Source organism: Leucopleurus acutus (assembly GCF_964270905.1).
Source record: "Leucopleurus acutus genome assembly, chromosome: 5".
NCBI lineage: Eukaryota > Metazoa > Chordata > Mammalia > Artiodactyla > Delphinidae > Leucopleurus > Leucopleurus acutus.
The window spans coordinates 107,376,224-107,398,284 of record NC_139147.1 but is presented as its reverse complement, the minus strand read 5'-3'; the positions used below and the strand labels follow the sequence as shown (position 1 = coordinate 107,398,284).

Sequence of the window (22,061 nt, the reverse complement as noted above, 5' to 3'; positions counted from 1 at the left end):
CCTACTCGTGAGACCCACAAAGCCAGGGTGAAGTGTCTCAAAGAAAATCCTTCCCAGTTTTGAGGTCACAGGTCAGTCTCAGACACTCGGAGATTACATAATTCAAGGTTACAGTCCCTGTTTAGCCACTGTCTATGACTCTGAATGCTGAGCTGAAGGAGGAAATACTTGACCGAACCTTCAGCAGAGAGTTAGGCATGCTTTCAATTCCTTTTCACATTTCAGCATGAATTACATCTGTTCAAGAGACCCAAGATGATGCTGGCCAAGAGATATGCAAATTCATATGCTGATAGAGTTAAATGTAAGGGAACTTTTAATTTTTAACAGGAATTACATGTTGAAGGCAGAGAAGAAACAAACTGAAAAAAAGAAAGTAACCCTTGAGTTACTAAAGTAGAAATTACCTCTGCTACAGCAGTAAATCTGGATAAGTGTTCTAGGGACTTCTAATTGTTCCCTGACATCGATTTTCCCTCTTTTCCTAAGTAAGAGAATTCTGGTTTTAATGGTATGTATGGCCACTCGGAGTAAAGTCTCTATTTTCCAGCATCAATTGCAGCTAGATGTGGCCAAATGACTATGTTCTGGCTGATGGTGAAATAACGAATGTGATTCCCTTTCCCTTCCTCCTTCTGACTGATGGGAATATGTTAATCACGGCTGGAATTTCAGCAACCATCTCTTAGATCAAGAGATTTAGCATAACAATATAGAATAAGCTTGGGCCTTTAATATTATGAAGCTGTCTTGCCAGCCCTAGGCTGCCTGTCCCTGCACTTCTTTTACACAACAACAACAACAAAATACACCTTTATCTTTTCTTCAATCCACTATTGGTTGACCACTTAATCTAATCCTGATCCCGTGGAGCAATTTTTCTTTTTAATAAAAAAGACCAAGCACTTTATTCCCTCAAAATACTCAGACTATATGTACAAAATACACTTTACAGTCTCAGGAAGCGGGCTATCTGACTAATAGCATTTAATGAGTTTTAGAATACACAGTGTCAGCAAAAGGAGGAAGAAATGGGTAAAATAGTGATAAAATAATCTAAAGAGAAATATCAGCGTGCTGGCTTAGTCTAGCACATTGGCAAAGAGTTTCACTCACCAGGATGGTTACTGAGGGCATCATCATATTATAGCACAGTAAAAGAACTGTGCAAGATGGCTCAAGTTATTCAGAGGAAAAAATACATGTATAACTAATATATAATACATTACATGTACAAAATATAAAATATTATGTATGTGTGCTAGAGTGACAAACTGTCCTGGTTTGCCTAGGACCAACCCAGCTTTAGTACTGATAGTCCCCTGTTCCAGGAAATCCTTCAGTCCTAGGCAAACTGTGACACTTTGTCACTCTAGTACCTACATATGTATGTAAGTAGAGCAACTTTTTTGCAGAGAGAGTATCTGAACAAGATAGAGCTGATATATTTTCCTTGTCTATTGCAATGTGAGTTGGCTTTTAATTAAGTATTAATTCCTTTAAAAACATCCAGAACAGTTGACTATTAAGTATATATTATAGAATATTAGAGCTAGGTATTTGCAATTACTCAACTAACTTCACTTTAATAAACAGATTTGAAAACAAAGAAGAAACTATAATTGATTTTTATTTCATCTCTTCTTAAATTTTATATTAGAAAGCTCTTCTTTGAGAAGCTTACTAAGGCCAAATGTTTCCAGAACTGTATTTTAGCCACTAAGAAATAGCACTCAAAGACTTCCCTGGTGGTTCAGTGGTTAAGAATCCACCTGTCAATGCAGGGGACATGGGTTTGAGCCCTGGTCCGGGAAGATCCCATATGCCGCGGAGCAACTAAGCCCATGCGCCACAACTTCTGAAGCCCGGGTGCCACAACTGCTGAAGCCCGCGCCTACAGCCCGTGCTCCGCAACAAGAGAAGCCACTGCAATGAGAAGCCTGCGCACCGCAACGAAGAGTAGCCCCCACTTGACGCAACTAGAGAAAGCGCACGTGCAGCAATAAAGACACACCACAGCCAAAAATAAAAAGACAGAAAAGGAAGGAAGGGAGGGAGGGAGGGAGGGAGGGAGGGAGGGAGGGAGGAAGGAAGGGAGGAAAGAAGGAAGGAAGGAAGGAAGGAAGGAAGGGAGGGCACTCAAAAAGTTAAAAATCTTGGTCAAAGTAATTGTATGTGTTCACTTATATATTCCTGGATTCAGTGAACTTGAAAACTCAGATTGCTGACCCTTGCATTTGGTTTTATAAATCTGGAGTATAGAAGAAAGCTTGCTGGGCTTGGGGTCAAAAACACAACATTCAAATCCTAGCACCATTACCCACTAACTATAAAATGTCAGGCCTGCTAACTAATCTTTATGAATCTCAAATTAGCCAAAAAACTGGGGATAACAGGACTTACCTACCTTGCTGAAGGGGCATTATGAAAATGATACAACAAGAGATAATGTATCTAAAAATGCTTTATAAACCCTAAAATAATTTTTGAAATGAAATAGTTATCAGAAAAATGTTTTTCAACTTGTTCCCAGTGGATTAAATAAAAAATAAGCAAACAAAAATACAAACAAATAAATATAAAGATTCCCTTCCATTGTGAGTAAGTTATTCTCAGAGTTCGGCCCATGGATGCTTATAACTGTGCAGGCCTTATTCTACTTCACAGCAACATCTGCTGGTGAAGTCAGGAAGGTGCAAACTCTGGCGTGCATCAGATCCAAGACTTGGTTAACGATTCAGAAGAGATTCTTTTCTGATTTAAGATGTGTCTCTATTTCTTGTTGCACATTTGTATTGACTTCTATAACATTATATTTAATATTTCCCTATATCTATTAATATTCAGGTTGAATATTCTTAATGAGACTACTTTGGTAGCCTGTTTTCTAGAATATTTGATTAGTAAATTCTTTCTCAACAGCCTGTAATATGGTGAACTTAAAACCTTTTCCTTGAAGAATAACTGTATCATGAATTTTTAATGGCTAAGTATCTCCCCAGAAATTACAAAACTATACAAATGGATGTGATTCTGCCTTTCATATTTTAATATGGGCTTGGTATAAAGCAGACACTCAGTGATGACAATAACGATGATGATGATTATGATGATGGTGATAAAAAGAAGAATCATGGTAACCGCTGATGAACTGTGGGCCCGGCACTGTGCAAAGTATAGCTGCTTTATCTATTTAAGCCTCACATCCACACGATTTGGTACATATTATCACTGCCACAATAAACGGGGGGTCAATTTCCTATCTCGATTTCTCTGAGACAGCTCACCAATCAGTGGTTTGAACTTTGTCTCACATTGAGAAAGAAATGAGGTGAATTTATCATAATTAACTAGACAGTCTTTTCTAGGCCATTGCCAGGAAGTCAGAAAGGAATCTGGACTCTTGCTGAGACAAGATTACATTTCTTTCCAAAGACTTTCTACTTAAGTTTCAAATCATTTGAGGTCATCTTGTGATTTGTGCCAGAGGACCGTGTAAAAGGCATATTGACAGAGAGGAATATTTCCTTATTATGATCACTGATTCAGAAATGCAGATGAAAGGACGTCACTGTTTTTAGTTTTGATAGTAGTGGTGTGCATTGCATCAGAGTTCCAAATAAAAATTTGGAAAGGATTTCCCTATAGGCTCTCAAATAATCCCTTACAGTTGGTGATACCCTCATTTTAGGGATCACCAATAATATTGTCAACTTCCTAGGTGAAAGATATGCTAACTCATGCTGCACTAAGCATTGGTTGTGCTTTTATATTCCAGTACTGGACAGGTTTAACAAAGCATTTTCACATAGCAAAGAACAAGTTTGAAGAATTATTCAGGACAACTGAAAAACATATCTCCCACTCTGAAAAGGTTCTGATGTTACAAAATATTAAATTGCCCTGATATGATTTAAGCAGAAAACAAATTAATTACCCAAGGGACATCCTTGTCTTATCTTTTTAATTCAATGGGAAAGCATTCAACATTTCCTCGGTAAGTATGATTTTAGATGTAGGTTTTTGCAGATATCCTTTATTAGATTAAGGATGTTCCCTCTATTGCTAGTTTGCTGAGAGGTTTTTTTTTTTTTAATCATGAACAGACTTTGAATTTTACAAAAGGAAAGGATATATATATATATATCTTAGTTATATACATATATATATATTATATCCTCTTAATGTTTCAGGAAGTTCTCCAAAATTCCTAGATTGCATTCTCTATTTTTTTTCATGAATGGATACAGAATTTTATGAGATGCTTTTACTGATCAAATGACTTTTTTCCCTTTTAGTCTTTCACCGTGGAGAATTACATCTTGAATATTGTCATCCTTGAATTCCTGGGATAACTTTTATAAAAAAGAGGATAACAATAGTTCCTCCCTCATAAGTTATTAGGAGAATTATATGAGTTAAAGGACTAGTACCTGGTACAGAGCAAGAACTCAACGAATGTTAACTATTATATTCTTTATGCATTGCTAGAATCACTTTGCTAAAATTTTTGTGATTTGTGCATCTCTGTTTATAATTAGGATGGGTCTATATTTTCCTTTCTTATATTGTCCTTTGGTATTGATATCATGGCTATACCAGCCTTATAGAATTAGCTGGAGAATGTACTTTTTTTTTTAAATTACCACATTAATTTGTTGTCAACACAGCTAAGTGCAGGCAGGCATATATAATAACATGTGTAAACTACCAAGCAAGCAGAATAAAAGGGAAACTGTACTGTGATTCACCTGCAAGATACTGTGCACGTACTCATTAAAGCAGTATTTTAGGTTCTGTTTTGTAGTTTCATTAATATTGTTATACAAAAATCTGTGCCCTTACATTCCCATAATGCTTTGTTTTTTCATCTTTATTGGAGTATAACTGCTTTACAATGATGTGTTAGTTTCTGCTTTATAACAAGGTGAATCAGTTATACATATATATACATATATATAGCATATACAGTTATATATATATATAGCATATATATACATATATATAGCATATATATATATATAGCATATATACAGTTATACATATATATACCTCCATATCTCCTCCCTCTTGCATCTCCCTCCTACCCTCCCTATCTTCTTTTTTAATTATATGAAAAAGTTTAGATAAGACTGTAATTACTCCTTGCATATTTGTTCTAATTTGCATATAATACTAAATGTGACAGGCTTTTTTTTTTTTTTTTTTTGGTGGGTTGATTTAAAAATACTGACAGAATTGTCTTATTAGATATAGGGACATTCAGGTTCTCTATCTCCTTAGCGTTCAAGTATTAATACAAATCAAGACAACATTCTGCTCGTGCCTTTAATCCTTTCTCCAAAAAGAAGGACTTTCAGAATTTCCTTCTCACTGGGAGAATTCAAAGAACACAAAACAGACAAATGGAGTCTAAGCAATTTGAATAAATGAATTCATATTTACATTTAATGTAAAAGTAAATAGTATTACTCATATACAATCATTAATAATGGGAAGTAGTAAAACATTGGCTTGGAACTAGCCTTCAGGGATAAATATTTAACCCCATTTGACATTCTCTCATGATTGATTTAAGCTTAAAGGACGCATTTGGTTTGGAATTAGGGATAGACATGTATATAACACAATTGAAAAAATATGATCAATGGAATAACACCAACCAAGGGTAAGGGGTTAGTTGCCACTGGTACACCACAAGGCTTGCCTGGCCCCATTGGGTCTACCTTTTCATTACCGTTTTAAAATGAAGATAGAGTGATTCTGTTCATAAAATTTACAGATGACAAGAACCTTGGAAGAATTGGAGATATATTGAAATGGAGGATCATTATCAGTGAGATCTTGGCATGCCAAAGAAATGAACTGAATCTCTTAAGAAGTATGAAGGGATAAAAGTAAATATTTACATAAGGCTACTTTTTGGTACCCAGTATTACAACACTGTTGGCTACAGTCCTGGATTTTCAGTTTATCTACTCCTCATCCATATGGTTCTGCTGAGTTTACTATCAGCTCCTGCTCTGAGGGTGGCTCATGACCCTAGTCCGGCCAGTTGAAGTACTGTATCTCCCGGCAGCAATGATGGATTGGTTCAGAAATGGGCATGTGGTCAAACAGGGACAATAAGACTGGATATGGAGTTTCTTTTTCTTAACTGGTATTCATGATGATGTGAGCTCATGTGAGATCTCATGATGAGAGAGGCCCATTACATGAAACATGAAAGTGAAACCAATCCACAGGAAGCAGAACCGAGTAATGACTTTTTGGGACCACATTTGAGTCCTGAATCAATCCATATGGGAAGTCTGATACATTCATGCATTTTTCAGTCATGTGTGCCAGTAAGGAGTTCCTCCTCCTTCTTCTCCTTCTCTTCCTCTTCTTCATCATCATCATCAAGCTATTTATACCTGGGTTTCTGTTACTTAAGCTATAACTAATTGGTAAAATGGGATAATAATAGGACTTCTGTCATGGAATTCTTGTGGGGATTAAATGATTTAACCAGTATAAAATGCTTAGTACAGCATTTGGCATAAAGAGAGCATGAAATAAATTCTAGCCATTGTAGTTATTACTGTTATTATAATTATTATTGTTATCACTGAATGGATGAAAATTTTGTGGGGATTCAAGCACTGCCCAGGTAACTGAGCTGAATCAACCTAAGATTCTACAATTTTACAATTCTAGTCTAATAAAAACAGATCAAATCAAATAACTCTAACACTTCAGCATTTTCTGCAGAAGTAGAAAAATGGGAGAATAAGGATTAGGATAATATAAATCAAGGAGGAAAATCGAAAGGGGAGAAAACTACATGTAAAGAAAAAAGAAATCCCAATGATGCCTCCTAAGGCTGTTTTGCAGGGGATATATGACAAAGATTCGCAGAGCAGGAAACTTAGTACTCAGAGACACAAAGATCCCTTCCGTTTTGCAACTCAGAGTTTGATAGGCTTATGTGAGTGATTGCAGAGTTTTACAGACACATCAGTCCTAAAAATCTGACCCTGAAATATTTAGTCCCAACCTTTTATAGGTTAAATTTTCATTTATTTTATGATGATTTTCATAGTGCCAGATCAAATAAACGAAATCATTTGTTTATTTTAAATACTAGCAGTTAATTCAGAAAGCGTATTTTGCGTTTCAAAAGATTTCTTTGTCATTGAAAGTGCATTTCAACAAAACAAAACAAAACAAATACATGAGTTAAGTTCTTGGCAGGTGCAAAGAGACAATTCCATTTTTTCCCCTCATAAATCAGTTACTTGCAAGTCTAACTATCATGGATTTAAAATGTGTGGCGTGTGTGTTTGTAATTTCTATAAAATCTGTACCAAATATGTAGTCAAGGTGGTGAAAAAAGCAGAATTGTTTTCCTGGACTTTTAGCAAATTTAGATCATGCATAAAGAGAAATTAGCAGTTCAGTCCTGTAGCCAAACCCCACTGTCATGGTTGGGGTTCAGACAAACTGGGCATCTGGCAGACCACTGGGGTGGCTGGTCAGATGTCCAGGGTTGGGGGCGGGTACTAAGAGCTCTTCTTGGGAATGTCTGGTATGGTGAACAAAATCTTGGTCCTTGGTGGGCTGTAGAAATTTTGAGAACTGGTGGACTAATTTGTTACTAGCCTGACTCTTGGGTGGATAGTTGAGCCCAGGGAAGAAAGAGAGAGTTTCAGATAAAATGGAACAACATATTCTACTGCGAACTCAGTACCATACTTTGACACTGGGAGCCAAGCAACCTTGCTCTGGCTGTCTACCAAAGTCTAACACGAAGGGGAAAGACAGGTTCTCTTCCCCATCCTACCACAGTGGACTGAGGACTGGTGGCTTCTGAAACTTCAGGGGTAACAGCACAAAGGGACAGAGGCTGCCATCCCGGGCAGGACAGTGTGGGGCAAGTCCATTCCTGGGGCCTCCATGGTAGCAGTCCACAGAGTTTGCTGGGCTCAGAGTGGTAGAGATGGGCATCATCACACTATGCTGTGGCAAGAAGAGAATACTGGGGCCTTTCAGAAATACTTGGTCTGGGAGCACTTTCCAGAAGGCTGATGCTCCATTTGAGTATGTGGGCCTGTGGCAGTCAAATGTGGGCCAAGATACTCATGGACCTCAGACATTTATATTAATGAGGGCTGGGGATATTTGGGTACCTATCAAATAATACCATATATTGCTCTTTGATCCCAAACCAAAAACAAACAAACAAAAAAAGGTTTCTGATAGATCTAAAACCAAAGGAAAACAATACAAGAAAAGAGAATATTCTGACTGCACTAACTTGATCTTTCATACAAATATGAAAACATTAACAGAGATGTCCTCATTTGATACTTTATGGTAGTATTTAACACAATTATAAATCAGTCCCAAATCGTGTTCACATTTAAGAGGTCTTTACACATTCTCTGGTGTATTTTATCTAGCATTTTGTGCTTTTGGAAAACAAAGGATGAAGAGCTTTTCCATCTGCCACCGACAGCAGTGGGACACATTCCACTTAGTACAGACAGGTTCTGCACAGTTGGTAGTTGGACAAGATTACCAGAAGCACGGAAAACACAGTTCTCCAAATGAGACACGAAGAGTTGAAAGGAAGCGTGCGACTCATCTAATGGGTCCAAAGAATTCATCTGCCTGGTGAAGAGACCCCGACTCAGCCAGCTCAAGTAACCTTATCCATGTTCCCCAGCCACCTAGTGGCAAAGCAGAGAATCTAACGTACCTCTCAATACTCAAAGTCTTACTTTCCACAAACCATAACTGCTTCATGAAAATACTTTAAAATGATTGTTAAAACACATCCCCAAGCTCAGCCGTTGCACCATACCTTGGAGTATGCTCTTTACTATAACCTCTGTGTGATCGGCCAGGAGGTCTGCCTTGGTAATTGCAGCCAGGGACAGGTAGTTGGACATATTCCTGCACAGTTCCTTGTTGCCTCTGTGGAGGAATTTCACTGCAATGGGGATGGCTAATGCCATCACAGGGGGCCGGTTGTAATTCTGAGGAAATATAAGAAATCAACAAATAATAAGTGGTTCATTCTTTATTCATTTATTCATTCATCCGAAAAATATTTATTGAGCTAAGCTCTCAGAGTGCAGCTGTGAAAACACAGGGCCCGCCTTATTTTCCTTGTATTTGGGAACTCTGGGAACTCTTGTTCTTGTTAGGGAGACTTCGAGGCAAACTGGCGCTTAATAGCATAGGCTAATGAGGGCCATGATAAGGAATGTGCAGGGGGATAAAGGAGCAAAAAAGGAGCGCTTAATCCAGTCTGAAGGGGGTGTCAAGGAAGACTTCCTGGAGGAGGTGATGTCTTCCCTGAGACCTGGTGGATGAAGAGGAAATGGCTGGGAGATAGCTAGGAAAGGAGTGGACAAATGGAAAAGCGTGTGTGAAAGCAGAGAGGTGAGAGAACTTGTGCATCTGAGGAACTGTAAATAGTTCAGTATGGATGATGTGGGGTACACATGGGAAAACTGGGGTAGGAGATGAGAGAGGGGACTGGAGAGGTAAACAGGCTTGATTATGAAAGGTCTGGCACCATGCTAAGGAGTTTGGAATTGATCTTTAGGGTGATCAGGAGTCACTGATGAGAGGAATAACTTAGATTTATACTTGAGAAAAAAAACCTATGGAATGCTGAATCAGTTGCTTCCTGACTGTATGTTAAAAACTAAAGTTTCGACTGAGATTCGGAAGGAAAAAGATGAATGAACGTAAGGCTAAAAACTAAAGGAATTCTGGATCCTGAAATAATTCTCTTTTTGATGTACTTTGTGACTGAACATCAATATCCTTACATACACAATAGTGCCATCAGCATTCATTTACCTAATTAGGGAATACTATTTGGAAAATACAAATTGTTTTCTTACAAGTGAATGATATGTCTTCCCTACCATTAACCATTCTAACCATCAACCCCACCCCTTAGACTAACTATAAAGCACAGTGCACAATTTGTTCAACTTTACATTACTACATTAGAAATAAAAAGTGGTTGTTTTTCTCTGACTGTTCATGTGAAAAATGCTTCTATCTTTCTACCCATAGATTATCCCCTCTAATACCTCCCACAATTCTAGGTTTATGGCAGGTGTTCAATAAACATTTGTCAAGTTGAATAACTAATGAAGAAAATACAAATCTATGGTGGTAGTTATGATTGGGAACACAATGTGGTGGGAAGAAGGAAGGGCAGGTGATGGGGTTGGGAAAGGGCCTGCTCGCTCCCACCTTCTTGCTTGGGTCACCATCTGCCAGCAATGGCCTCCAGTGCCATCCATTTTCAGGGCTAGTTGATTGGGCAGGTGAGTTGTTACACACTCCTTAGCAAATAGGACTTCCACGGCCACCTCCCAGGTACTTCTAATGAAGGCATTTACACCCTTAGCTTCACGGCCCGTCAAATGACTCAGATGCTGACCAACCAGAGAATCACATTTCCAAATGATAAGTTCAGGGATGGGCAAGTTACCCAATTATAATGCAGGAGCCATTCAAGGGCTCTGTGAAAGAGACTCTCTCTCTTCTGTCGTATTCAAAATGCTGAGAATGGAAGATCAAGAGTAGCTGTCATTTTGTGACCTCAGTAGGAGAGAATCTGTATGAGATTCAAGGCAACATGGATCTATCTGAGACAAGTTAAGAGAAACCTGGTGGCATCATTTGAGCCCCATGTATTAGGCTGTGCCTGAGGCCAGTTCTATCCCTAAATTTTTCTAAGTGAGCCAATTAAGTCTCTTATGCTTAAACTTTTTTCTTCCCAGTCCCTAGAAACAAAAATAGACCTGATAAATCCATAATCCATTCCTGTAGTTCCACCCATGTTTCAGATTCAAGGATCAGTCTGACTCCTGAGCAGAGAAAATAGGTATTCAACAACCTAAGTTGATGTCTCACCATGAAGTCAGCCATGATGAAAGCTCTGACCCTATTCCTTGGTGACGAATCATGTGTTTATGTATCAGTTCCACTCAGTAAGTCTCTGTCTTATCTTTCTTAGAGTTCCTAACACCATCTAACTATCAGAACCAGGGCCTGCAGCCAGACTTCTCTCAGATCAGGCTTTATCTAGAGTGTCTCCCCTCCTGGTAATTTAACTGTGCCTGATTAGACTGGGCCATTATTGGAGTGATGAGCTGTCAGGCATCCCTGGGAGGCTGGCTGCTCCCCACCCTTCAACATTAGCAGTCTGCCTGTGTACTTGGCCAGGCCTTACAGAACTGTTTGCATCCACTGAGGGAAACTCACACCGAGGGATTTCCAAAAGGCTGGTGCATGATCAGGTATGCCAATTTACTCTCTCACAGTGACAGTCTTTTCAGGTCAGACCCTTTCACACCATTAGGAAATCAGGAGCCAGATTACTAACCAGAATGTTCACTCATGGGCACAAGAGCAGATCAGAGCAAAGGAATATCTTGAGGGCTATTTCATCTAGGCCATGGTGAAACCTAACGGTCCTGCCCTACAGCCAAATCCCCATGTCTGGTGATTGGAACTCTCCTCTCCATCAGAGTAAGTCTCTACCCACCCTTCACCACCCCCAGACAGTGCTGAGGAAATGTGTCAAAATAATGACCCCATACTGAGCATCCTCTTTTTGTTGACATGCACTTCAGACATGTGGTGTTTAGGAAGCCCGAATGATTTGTCGATTTTCTCTGTTATAATCTTATTCTATGCCCGCTCCCTTAAGGTTACATTTAAGTTATACCCCAATTTGAACAGAGTATTTCCCAAACGCTTCAGTCTCATCTATCAATTTTCTTGGGTTGCCCCAATCTCTCCATAGTGTGTAGATTTTTGCTAGTTTACCTTTTACATGACATATCTTTGTCCCTGTCATGGCTGCCAAAGCTGTAGTTTTGAGAGTGGAACACAATCACACAATTCTTCTTAGAGCTTTCCAACAAAGAATATCATGCCCCAGTTACTTTATCTTTTCTGTCTTTAGCCAAAACAACTTGCAGCTAGAGAAGTATATGCCTTCCATTGGAGGAAAATGTCTCTAAGCATATTTACCTGTAACGTTTTGAGAAACCACGATGGTGGCATTGGAAGTACAACTCAAGTGTTTCCTACTAATTGTGAACACTGACAGGCATAGTAAAAGATCAGTGAAAATCATATTAACAGCAACTAATGTTTTTAAACCTTGGGAATGAGCTAACGTTTGCCAGCAACAATGAAAGAACAGGCTGTCTTAACCAATTTGGTCATATGTTTTTTACAACAATTCTAGATGTCTTAGGGAAAAACAGTGGGCAGCTATTGAAGTCTTTGAAGTGTGGTTCCACGTGAAAATTATTAAAAAAATTTTTAATGTATAATATCATTATTAAAAAACAAAACAAAACTATAACGCACTCAATTTTTCTGTTTTCCTCCCACATATGTCATCTGGAAATCTCTCAAATGAGAAGAGAAGTGAAACATTAAGCAAAGAGCAAACAGTTCATATAAACACCAAGTAATTGCCACCAAAGGCTCTCAATCTCTAAACAGCATCTAGACAGTTCCTAGTGTTTCCAGAGACCATGGGCACTAGTGACAGCAACAGGATATGAGTGAGGGGTTGGTAGGCCAAGGTGAGGCTGGGCAAACATGGGTCCTATGGACCTCCTTCCAATGGCTGAGCTTTGCTCTCAGGTGAAGCAAAAGGATTTGCTAATGCAGTAGATCTCAGGCCCCTGAAATTATTTTATCTCTATGATTATCTGGATCCCAGGAATGCTAATGGTATACACGCAGACAAAGCCCCTGTGATTGCTCGTACAAATAAACCACTTTAACAGCAACTGTTAATGCCAGAGCTTATGCTACATCTTGCCCCTCCATGCAGATGTGAGCATGATGGCATGTGTATCTTCTTACGCACAATTCAATACTCAGTACTCAGGGAACAGTTCAGTGAAGTACAAGGTAGCAATAAAGACTTGCTCATAGGGACAGTTATATCTAGCAGTAGAAGCAAAACAAGAGGGCTTTGTTCTACAGATGCCAAGAATTCTATTTCTTGACTAGATTAGCACCAATTTGAGCTGTTGGTGGAGATTTTCCTTTGGAAAATGCACTTTGGGAAGGTTTCCCAGTGTTTTATAATTGAAAAGAATAAAGCTAAGTAAAAGAGATAGATATCTGAGGTGATAGCAACTAAAAAGCTCTTTGGTCTCAGGCCTTGAATTCAACTAAGAGCCGTAAAAGAGTAATCTCAAGAAATATTAAATACCATATATTAAAATGGTTATTTTATTGTTTTTCATCCCCATCATGGATCAGATAAATCAAATTTTGGATTTATATATAAAATGCTTGGTTCTTAGAAGCATGGCTATATATAAAATCTAAATGGCATCCACTTAAGTTTTCCCAGTGTATTTTCTGACAGGCAATAAGGGAGTGGGTCTCAGGAACCTGGGGGGTAGGGGGGTGTCCCAATCTCCTCCCATTTCATGCCCCTGTCTTATGTGAGGAAATGGTACTGGAGCCCACTCTGGGGTGAAGCACGGCTAATACAAAAGCCAGAGGGCAGTCAGGTCTCCTGAGCTACTCATGTGTTCATTTGTCCATTAATTAATTCATTCAGTAAATATTATCTTGAGCACCTACTATGTGCCATTCACTGTTCTAGGTGATGGGACCATATCAGTGAATAAAACTAAGCTTCTATTTTGGCCAGGGGGAGACAGGCAATGAACGATGGCTAAAATAAATAATTAAATGACAAAGTGTTGATGCTATTTTAGAGTTTCCTGCAGATGATAATGATGACAATACCAACCAGAGCTAATCCTCATACAGCACTTCCTGTGTCTTAAATATTTTATGTCTATTTTTTAATGTCTATCCATCTAATCCTCACAACAAACTCATGAGGCAGCTACTCTTACCTTCATTTTATAGATGAGGAAATTAGGGCACAGAAAGATGAAATGCCCAAGATCACCCTGCCAGTAAATGGTAGAGCTGGGATTGCCTATTGAATAAACTTCTAGATGAACATGACCAGTCCTGCCTCTGAGAGCTGAAAAGGAAATGCTCTCAACATTGCCTAAGGCATTTTGCATGCCAGCCAGGGACAGATTTTGAATCTTCATGCAGCATTAACTGGGGAAGAGGAAATAAGAAAACTGAAGCGTGGAATCAAGGTGAATGGATAGTGGGGGGTCCTTCTATAAAGAAGGAAAAACAGATACTTTCGCATTTTCCCACAGTGAATTTGGTGGCTATTTCATTCTTCCCTCCTCCCTGCTTTGGCTATCTCCCTCTTCAAATGATCATCAACAGTGTGAGAAGATGTGGAGGAAGAGATAAAAGCCAGAGCTTACTTGGCATTAGCTCTGCTAAGCGATTTGGTTGGTTGGGGAAGAGGCTGAAACCACTATAACTTGTACTGAGGAGAAAACCAGGCATTGGCTCTCAACATCATGATGGTTGGTCTGTCAGTTCTCTAGAATTTCATTCTAGCCCATCAGTTATGTCAGTAATTACAACCCCCTTGAGGTGCATGTGTATTTTCTTCAACCCTCTTCAGGTTTGGATTGATCCTAGAATGTGATGTGCTTTGTGGAGGGGGAGAGGGGTATCTACTCTTTCAGGATTTTTCTACAGGCAAACAAATAAGCATTGGCCAACTCCATATAGAACCCTGGTCAGAGGAAGCTGTGGTTTGAAATAGGTACTTCCAGATAGTGGCTGGATCACAAATGGAGATTGCTTTTATAATAAAATTGTTCTTCGTGAGCAGCAAGTATTGTTATGCCCACTTTACAGAACAGAGGCTTGGAGAGATGAAATAACTTGCCAATCTCTCACTGATACGAGACCAAGAGTATCTGATTCTAAGGCCCTCAAGCTCTAAAGCCTTTTGTTCTTCTACCTCTCAGCATCTCCTAAGGGAGTCAGAATTTCAGACTAGGAGGTGATCTGAGAGCTCACCTGATTCATCCTTCATTTTACAGAAGTCTAAGGACACAGGGTGGGATGGCAGGATAGTATCACCCACCACAAAAGAAACCAGAACTCACAAATGCATGCCTCATACATGTACAGATTCTGCATTGAGGAAGGTATAGAAGGTGAATTCTGAAAATTTTAAAACTATTTTGAGGTAAATGTTGCAAGTTCATACAGTTAGGACCAAGAAAAGAAAGCAGTATAACCACTAATTATTAAAAGTAGAACAGGGGGCTTCCCTGGTGGTGCAGTGGTTGGGGGTCCACCTGCCGATGTGGGGGACGCGGGTTCGTGCCCCGGTCCGGGAGGATCCCGCGTGCCGCGGAACAGCTGGGCCCGTGGGCCGTGGCCGCTGGGCCTGCGTGTCCGGAGCCTGTGCTCCGCGGCAGTGAGAGGCCCGCATACCGCAAAAAAAAAAAAAAAAAAAAAAAAAGATATAAAAGTAGAATAGGAATGGTCATCTGAATTAGGTTTGAGTGTAGGTTGAAAAAGGAAATTTAGGAAAAAAAAAAGGTTTTTTCTTGTGTGTGTGTGTGAACATATTTAGCTTCAAATGACAGCAAAGTGGCCAGAAAAAAAAAATGTTTAAGAATACGGGCAGAAGAACTGGTGGGCCCTTGCTTGGTCAGGTTGTGTGAGGCTGGGATTGCTTATCTTGGGAGGTAAGGTGGGCGGAGAGGGAATCTGTGTGTGTAGCTAAAAATGTTAAGTGGTTGACTTTAAAGTTGACCTACTGTTTTATTTTACTGAAAAAACAAAACAGAATATGAGTCATCTGGATTTCTACATGTTTCCCACAAGAACCTATTTTACAAGTAGGACAAAATCTTCTTTTCAATATTTACCGCAGGCCAAAATGTTCCCCTTAAAATCTGATTGAAAGCTAAATGCCAAAGCTGCAACCACAGGCTTGCCTTTGGTTCGTGGGAAATGACTTTCTGGGACTACACCCCTAGGGGTAGCCTGGACAAATTGCTGCACTTTGCTCTGAAAAAGGCAAGTTTACATTTAGGGCTTTCCATCTTCCATTATTACACCTTCTGCCTGCTCAGAGGACACACAATGGACGCCCTGTGACCACACTGGCCCTACAGGCTAGAATCTCCCACTCCTGTGACTCACTTGTCCCTCTCAACCAAGACGCCTAACCCTTAGCCCTTTTCTCTGTCCTTTCCCAAAATGTCAGTGCTTGTCCTCAGGGCCCTACTCTCAACAATCTTACAAACTCATTCTCATTGATCAGCAGTGAGTTTCACGTTTTTATTTGCTCCCCACCATCCCCTTTTTAAAGTAGGAGACATAATGCCTTACCCAGAATGAAACACCCCTTTATGTTAGACTTTGGGGCATTTTGGAAGGTCAGCCTGCTTAGTTCTCTGATCTGGGTCTCATTTCACAAATTTGGACTTTTGTACAATCTGTTTTGTCTACTTGGGATGTTCTCTCACTCCACTTCTCCTACCTGGTAAAATTCCTGATAATTGCTCATAACCCTTTCAAATTCGATCTCCATCCAGAAAGCCTTCCAGACCCTCTAGAACTGTACCAACACAGGAGCCGAGTGAACCTACTGAGCCCCTGAATTGTGACCAGTGCAAAGTAAGACATGCTAACACACACAATGGATTTATGAGACTTAGTATACAAAACAAGTAAAACATCTCATTAATTTTTACACTTATTACATGTTGAAATAATAACGTTTTAGATATACTGGGTTAAGGAAAATATAATATCAAATCAATTTCATCTGTTTTCACCTCTTTTTAATATGGCTATTAGAAAATTTTAAATTCTATATGTGGCTAATGTTTGTAGCTTGCATTGTATTTCTGTTGGACAGTGCTGCTGGAATCTAGACCAGTGGTTTTGAAATCACAGGGGGAGCTGGAGAATCGGGCTGATTTATGAGTTTCTGTCTGAATGTCTGTTGGAGTGGCACTTTGGAGTGAAATAATCTAGGTTTCTGATGTACTTCAATAACATAGTCAAGAATAATCAACAAACTAGTGGTTGCCAGTGGAGGGGAGGAGGGGCGACATAGGGGTAGGGGAGTGGGATGTATAAACTATCGAGTGAAAGATAGGCTCAAGGATGTATTGTACAACACTGGGAATATAGCCAATATTTTGTAATAACTATAAATGGAGTGTAACCTTTAAAAATTGTATAAAAAATAAATAAAATTTAAAAATTAATAAATACTCAAGATAAAAATAGAAGAATAATTAATGAAGAAAAGGTGTGTTAGGTCTTTGTTGTTATATCCAAAAGCATTAATCTTCCATTAATTTCGCTGAAATTCCCATTTCCTCCCCTCCCATCTCTAACCCTGGGGACAAAGGAAAAACAGTATGATAGTGTGTGGAGACTCTTTTGTTCAGTTGACCAGTCCTGGAACTGAGCAGACAAAATGCAATATGCTTCAGTTAAACACAGACAACTGTGAGGAAAAACAGAAGAAAGGAAGCTAATATTAGCTGCTACACACAGTGCTAAACACTTTAACATAGCTGGAATTTCCTGACCTATGCTCAACAGAACACTAGTTCTGAGGGATGCTCATAAACGTTGTGTTGGGGTGAGATGGGGAAGGAAGTTACATGGTCAAATCAGACTGCAAAATGCTGTTCTAAACAATTAACCAGCTTTCTTTATTGCAGGACTTTTCAGAGCTTTTAATGTGCTATGAAACATTGTGACAGCTCAAAAGGGAAAAACTGAATTCAGTGTTTCCCAACTTATTTGACCACAGAATTCTTTTTAAAGAAACAACTATCAACATTACTGGTTGGTAAAATTTGTCACAATGTCACTTCATCTGCATTTTGTAGGGAGGAAACCGTGGCTTAGAAGTTATGTGACTTGTCCAACATTTTAATTTTACATAATTATTTCATGGCTAAGCCCAAATTCCAAATTCATGTTTATGCCAAAGGAAAGAACTTAAACATGGTCAGAACAGGCAAATATTATTATAATGGAAAATTCACAGTACATACAGAAATGCATTTAAAAATGACTTAGCCACTTCTCTCCACATATTCCAAGCTCACTGCCCCTCAACTCAGACTCCACCCCCTCTTTGGTCTCCTTTTCTGAATTTTCCAATGTTCCTCATTTGGATCTGGACACACAGTGCTTTACTGTTAGCTTTTTATATGTACACGTCTTATCTCTCCAAATAGATCAGAGCTTGCTGTGGTGTTACTTTGAATTCCCCTCAGTGTGTCCTGCATACAGTAGGGGCTCAGTACAACCTTCTCGGTTTATTAATTACCAGCCTGCTCAGCTTAGCTACTGATGGTTGGTGGTGTCTTTTTACAGTATCTGAATGCTACAGAAACATTGGCTCTCGGTTCAGAGACACCACGTGTTCACCTAAGCTGCCAAGCCGGTCTCAAATAGCATGATGCTGAACACTGACGTACCTGTAAAATGCAACTCATGATATCAGATGCGATTTTTGCGTGGGGAGTGTCTTCGTCTTTCCCGGACGGTCTCAGGTTGTGTTCCAGGCAGGAGTCCCAGAGCCCCACAAGGGCCTTTGCATGCTTTTCAATCGACTCTGTTTCTCTGATGGCTGTTGTGATTCGTGTGATACAGATTTCAACCACTGCTTGGTCATTGTTATTGGTTTGGTAATCCTGTTTGAAAGAAAACCTTCATGTTAAATAATACTCTGGAAAGTTATCCTTTGAAGGACCTACAAAATATGAACTCAGTCACTTAGCAAATGGGTGTGCCACCCTGCGGCTAAAGGATGAGGTTGTAAAGCCCAATGCAATACCTCCTTCTTTGGAGATGAGTACTTTGTGGACTAGGCAGATTTGCAAACGTGCTAAAATGGAGCAGGTTTGTACTATCCGATACACAGACAGGGAGCAGGGAGAGTCCAAAGGAGCTTAATTATTCACTTGCACGTGGGTTCAAATTTCAGGCTATTTCAGTTTCTAAGTTCATTAGAGGTCAGGGTTTACTTTTTGCTCTGACATTTCAGCAACTTTTGTGAAATGTTTCAAATTACTCTCCAATTTCCCCTCAGGAGTGTTCTCTCTCTTTCTGCACATAACAGAACTTATCATTTCATCTCTTCCTTTTCAATTCAAATAACTACCAAGTCCATTGTAGCTCTCCCCAACCAAATTTCCTTCTATTCTCCTATTTTAATTCTTCCTCAAATACCTAATGATCTTTATGGAGAGGTAATATGACCCTTCAAAAAATCTAAATGTGAAAAATAGGTCCATCACTTTAACTTGGAAAATCGGCCTGTGAACTCTGTGTGGTGGACTGGTAAAACTGGACACAAAACAGAGCAGGGAAGAGCTTAGACTCTTGCACCATCATGTGCCATTAGAGCCAGGAAGTGGTGGGGCTTTCCTGTCCAACTGCAGGCTCTAGCTTGATCTTTTTTCTACTCTTACAAATAATGTTGCAGTAAATATCTTATGCGTGAAGCCCTCTCCATGCTGTAGATTACGTATAGTCCAGATTCAACAGAAGTGGAAATTTCTGAGACAAAACTCAGGAACATTTTAAGGCTCATGATACATACTGCCAAACTATTTTCCAGAAAGGTCTTACTGATTTATACTCCCATCAGTTGGGTTAAAGCGAGCTCTGCCCATTGTACCTTTGCAAAAACACAGTATTTTTAATTTTTGCTAATTTGATCGGTGAAAAACAGTATCTCATTGCTGTTTTCCTTGGAATTTCTTGATCAGAAGTAAGGTTGAATATTTTCACACGTTTTATTTGTCATTTGTATTTCCTCCTTTGGGAATTGCCCACTGTATCTTATGTCTATTTTTCCTTAAATGACTTCATTTTTTTTTTTTTTTGGTCCTTCTTTGGTGAAATAATATCTTTTTCTATTAAGGATATTATGTCAACCTTTGGCATATTGGTTGTGAATATGTCCCCTTGTTACATTATTTTTAGTTGTTTTGCTGCTCTTATTGACATGCTAAGGTTTTAGATAGCCAAATCTATCAGTCTTTGGGGACTTTATTGTTTCTCCTTTTTTAAATTGGAAATTAAAGTTAGTTAAATTATTAGTTTTTTGAAAAGATAATACATGGACATGGTACAAAAATACAAAAGACACAAGGAAAAGATTTACACTGAAAAGTTAGTCTCCCCTTCACGTCAGTTCCCTTCCCTGGGGAAACCATGCTCACCAATTTCTCACGTATTTGACAGATGTACTCTATGCTCATACAAATCTCCATCTACATGCACTCCTTCCTTCCTCCCTCCCTCCCTCCCTCCCTTTCTTTGTGATTCCTTTAATAGCTTTTTATTAACTTCATGTTTTCTTTATTCAAAGGTTTAATAAAAATTTACCTGGAGACTTCCCTGGTGGTCCAGTGGCCAGGACTCCACACTCCCAATGCAGGGAGCCCAGGTTTGATTCCTGGTCAGGGAACTAGATCTCACATGCCACAACTAAGAGTTCACATGCTGCAACTAAAAGATCCCGCACGTGGTAACGAAAATCCTGCATGCCACAACTAAGATCCGGCACAGCCAAATAAATAAATAAATATTTTTTAAAAATTTACCTGTATTTTTTCTACATTAAAAAAACAACTCAACAACATTTAATGTTTAGTATTTTAGAAATTAATCTTTTAACCATTCACTTAGCTCTTGAGTCTATCTGGCATTTATGGAAGCAAGTAAAGATGTTCATTTTCTACGAATTAGCTCATCTAATTTTCCCATCATTATTCACTGAATAATGCATTTCCTAGTTATTGTTTTATGTGTATATCAGGTTCTAATTCAGGGCTGTCTCTTCTGTTTACTTGTTCAATTTTTTTTTTTTTTGTCTCTCGTAAGTATTTGTCACAGGCTTGCTCCATTAAAGCCACAGCAGTGCTACCTACACACAAACCTTGCCACACAGTCCCCACTGGTGGGTTCCAGTCCGCGGTCTCCTGGAGCTGAGGCCTGGCCGTGCCACCAGAGGCCTCAGGATCAGCCAGTCTTGCCTGGTTCTCTGTTCATGCCAGCAGCTCCCCACCCCTACCGGGGGTGCCCCCGCCAGGTAGTTGGAAGGCCGGTGGGAGGAATGCAGGCCGACTTCTGGCCTCTCCCCACCGGAGCGGAGCCCTGGGGGGCTGGAGCCGGCTCTCCCGGCCCCTCTGTGGCTGCCTTGCTCCTGGGCTGCACTGGAGGCTCCTGCCTGGGCCGGGAAAGCGAGGGCAGGCCACCCCACCGGGTCCTTCCCTGTCCCGGCAGAAGGTGCTGAGAGTCCAGCCCGGTGCAGAAGCCACCACTCTGCCTCCCTCCTGGGAACAAGCACCCTTCTGCCCCAGCTGCCAGAAAGCCACTTTAGGGAAAGATGGTCTACCTTCTGGGCCTTAGAGTTCGTTTCCTGCCTCTGGTTGTGCCCCGTGTAAATGCAGCACCTGCCACTCCTCAGGCCTTGCTGAAGAGTCCCGGGTGCCGTGTGCTGGTGACCGGGTGGCCCTGAGGCGACGGGAGTTCACCTGTAGCCACCTGCAAGCTAGCAGCCGGCGGTGCAAGATGCGCCTCAGCTGGCCTCAGAGTTTGGGCTCGGGAACCACCTGTGAACCCTGCTCTGCGTCCGCCTCCTGTAATGGCCGTTCCACTCTCCCAGGCATAATGTGAATCAATGAAGTTGTACTCCGAGGGCCCCCAAAAGCAAATTTCACAACACTGTGTGGCTGTTTCCAGGACTAGAAAGAATTCAGTGGTGCTCTTGGGGCCGTTGTGGCCGAGGCCCAAGAGGCAGAGGTCACGTGTGCTGTACGTCACCTCACACACTTACCTGATGACCATAGGTGAGGGGAGGCCTTCCACATTCCAGCTGAACTGAAGGAAAATGGGGACACAGGTCGAGGCCAGGATGGCTGCCCACGTGCCTGTCCCTCTGCTCCCCACATGCCTCATCCCTGCCCTCCAGGGACCAGAAAGGTCATTGTAAGGCCCTCACTACTTGCCAAGCATAGCAGCCTCAGGAGGTCAGTAATCGTCATTCTTGTGTTTTTCCGACGAGACAGGCCTGGTGGTGAGTGGGGAGCTGAGCCAGAGAGCAGGGC

The 22,061-nt window shown here is 40.3% G+C and overlaps 1 protein-coding gene across 4 annotated transcripts in view; it reads right to left on the bottom strand.

The window, feature by feature from the left end:
• The window catches only part of VEPH1 (ventricular zone expressed PH domain containing 1), a 215,110-nt gene that overhangs the window by 165,541 nt on the left and 27,508 nt on the right, over window positions 1-22,061 (bottom strand). For all 4 annotated transcript variants that reach the window (XM_082839608.1, XM_082839609.1, XM_082839610.1 and 1 more), the window contains exons 3-4: window positions 18,420-18,635; window positions 8,849-9,023 (exon numbers count right to left, since the gene is read on the bottom strand). In XM_082839608.1, the coding sequence (XP_082695734.1) occupies window positions 8,849-9,023; window positions 18,420-18,635 (391 nt within the window). The remainder of the gene's footprint in view (window positions 1-8,848; window positions 9,024-18,419; window positions 18,636-22,061) is intronic.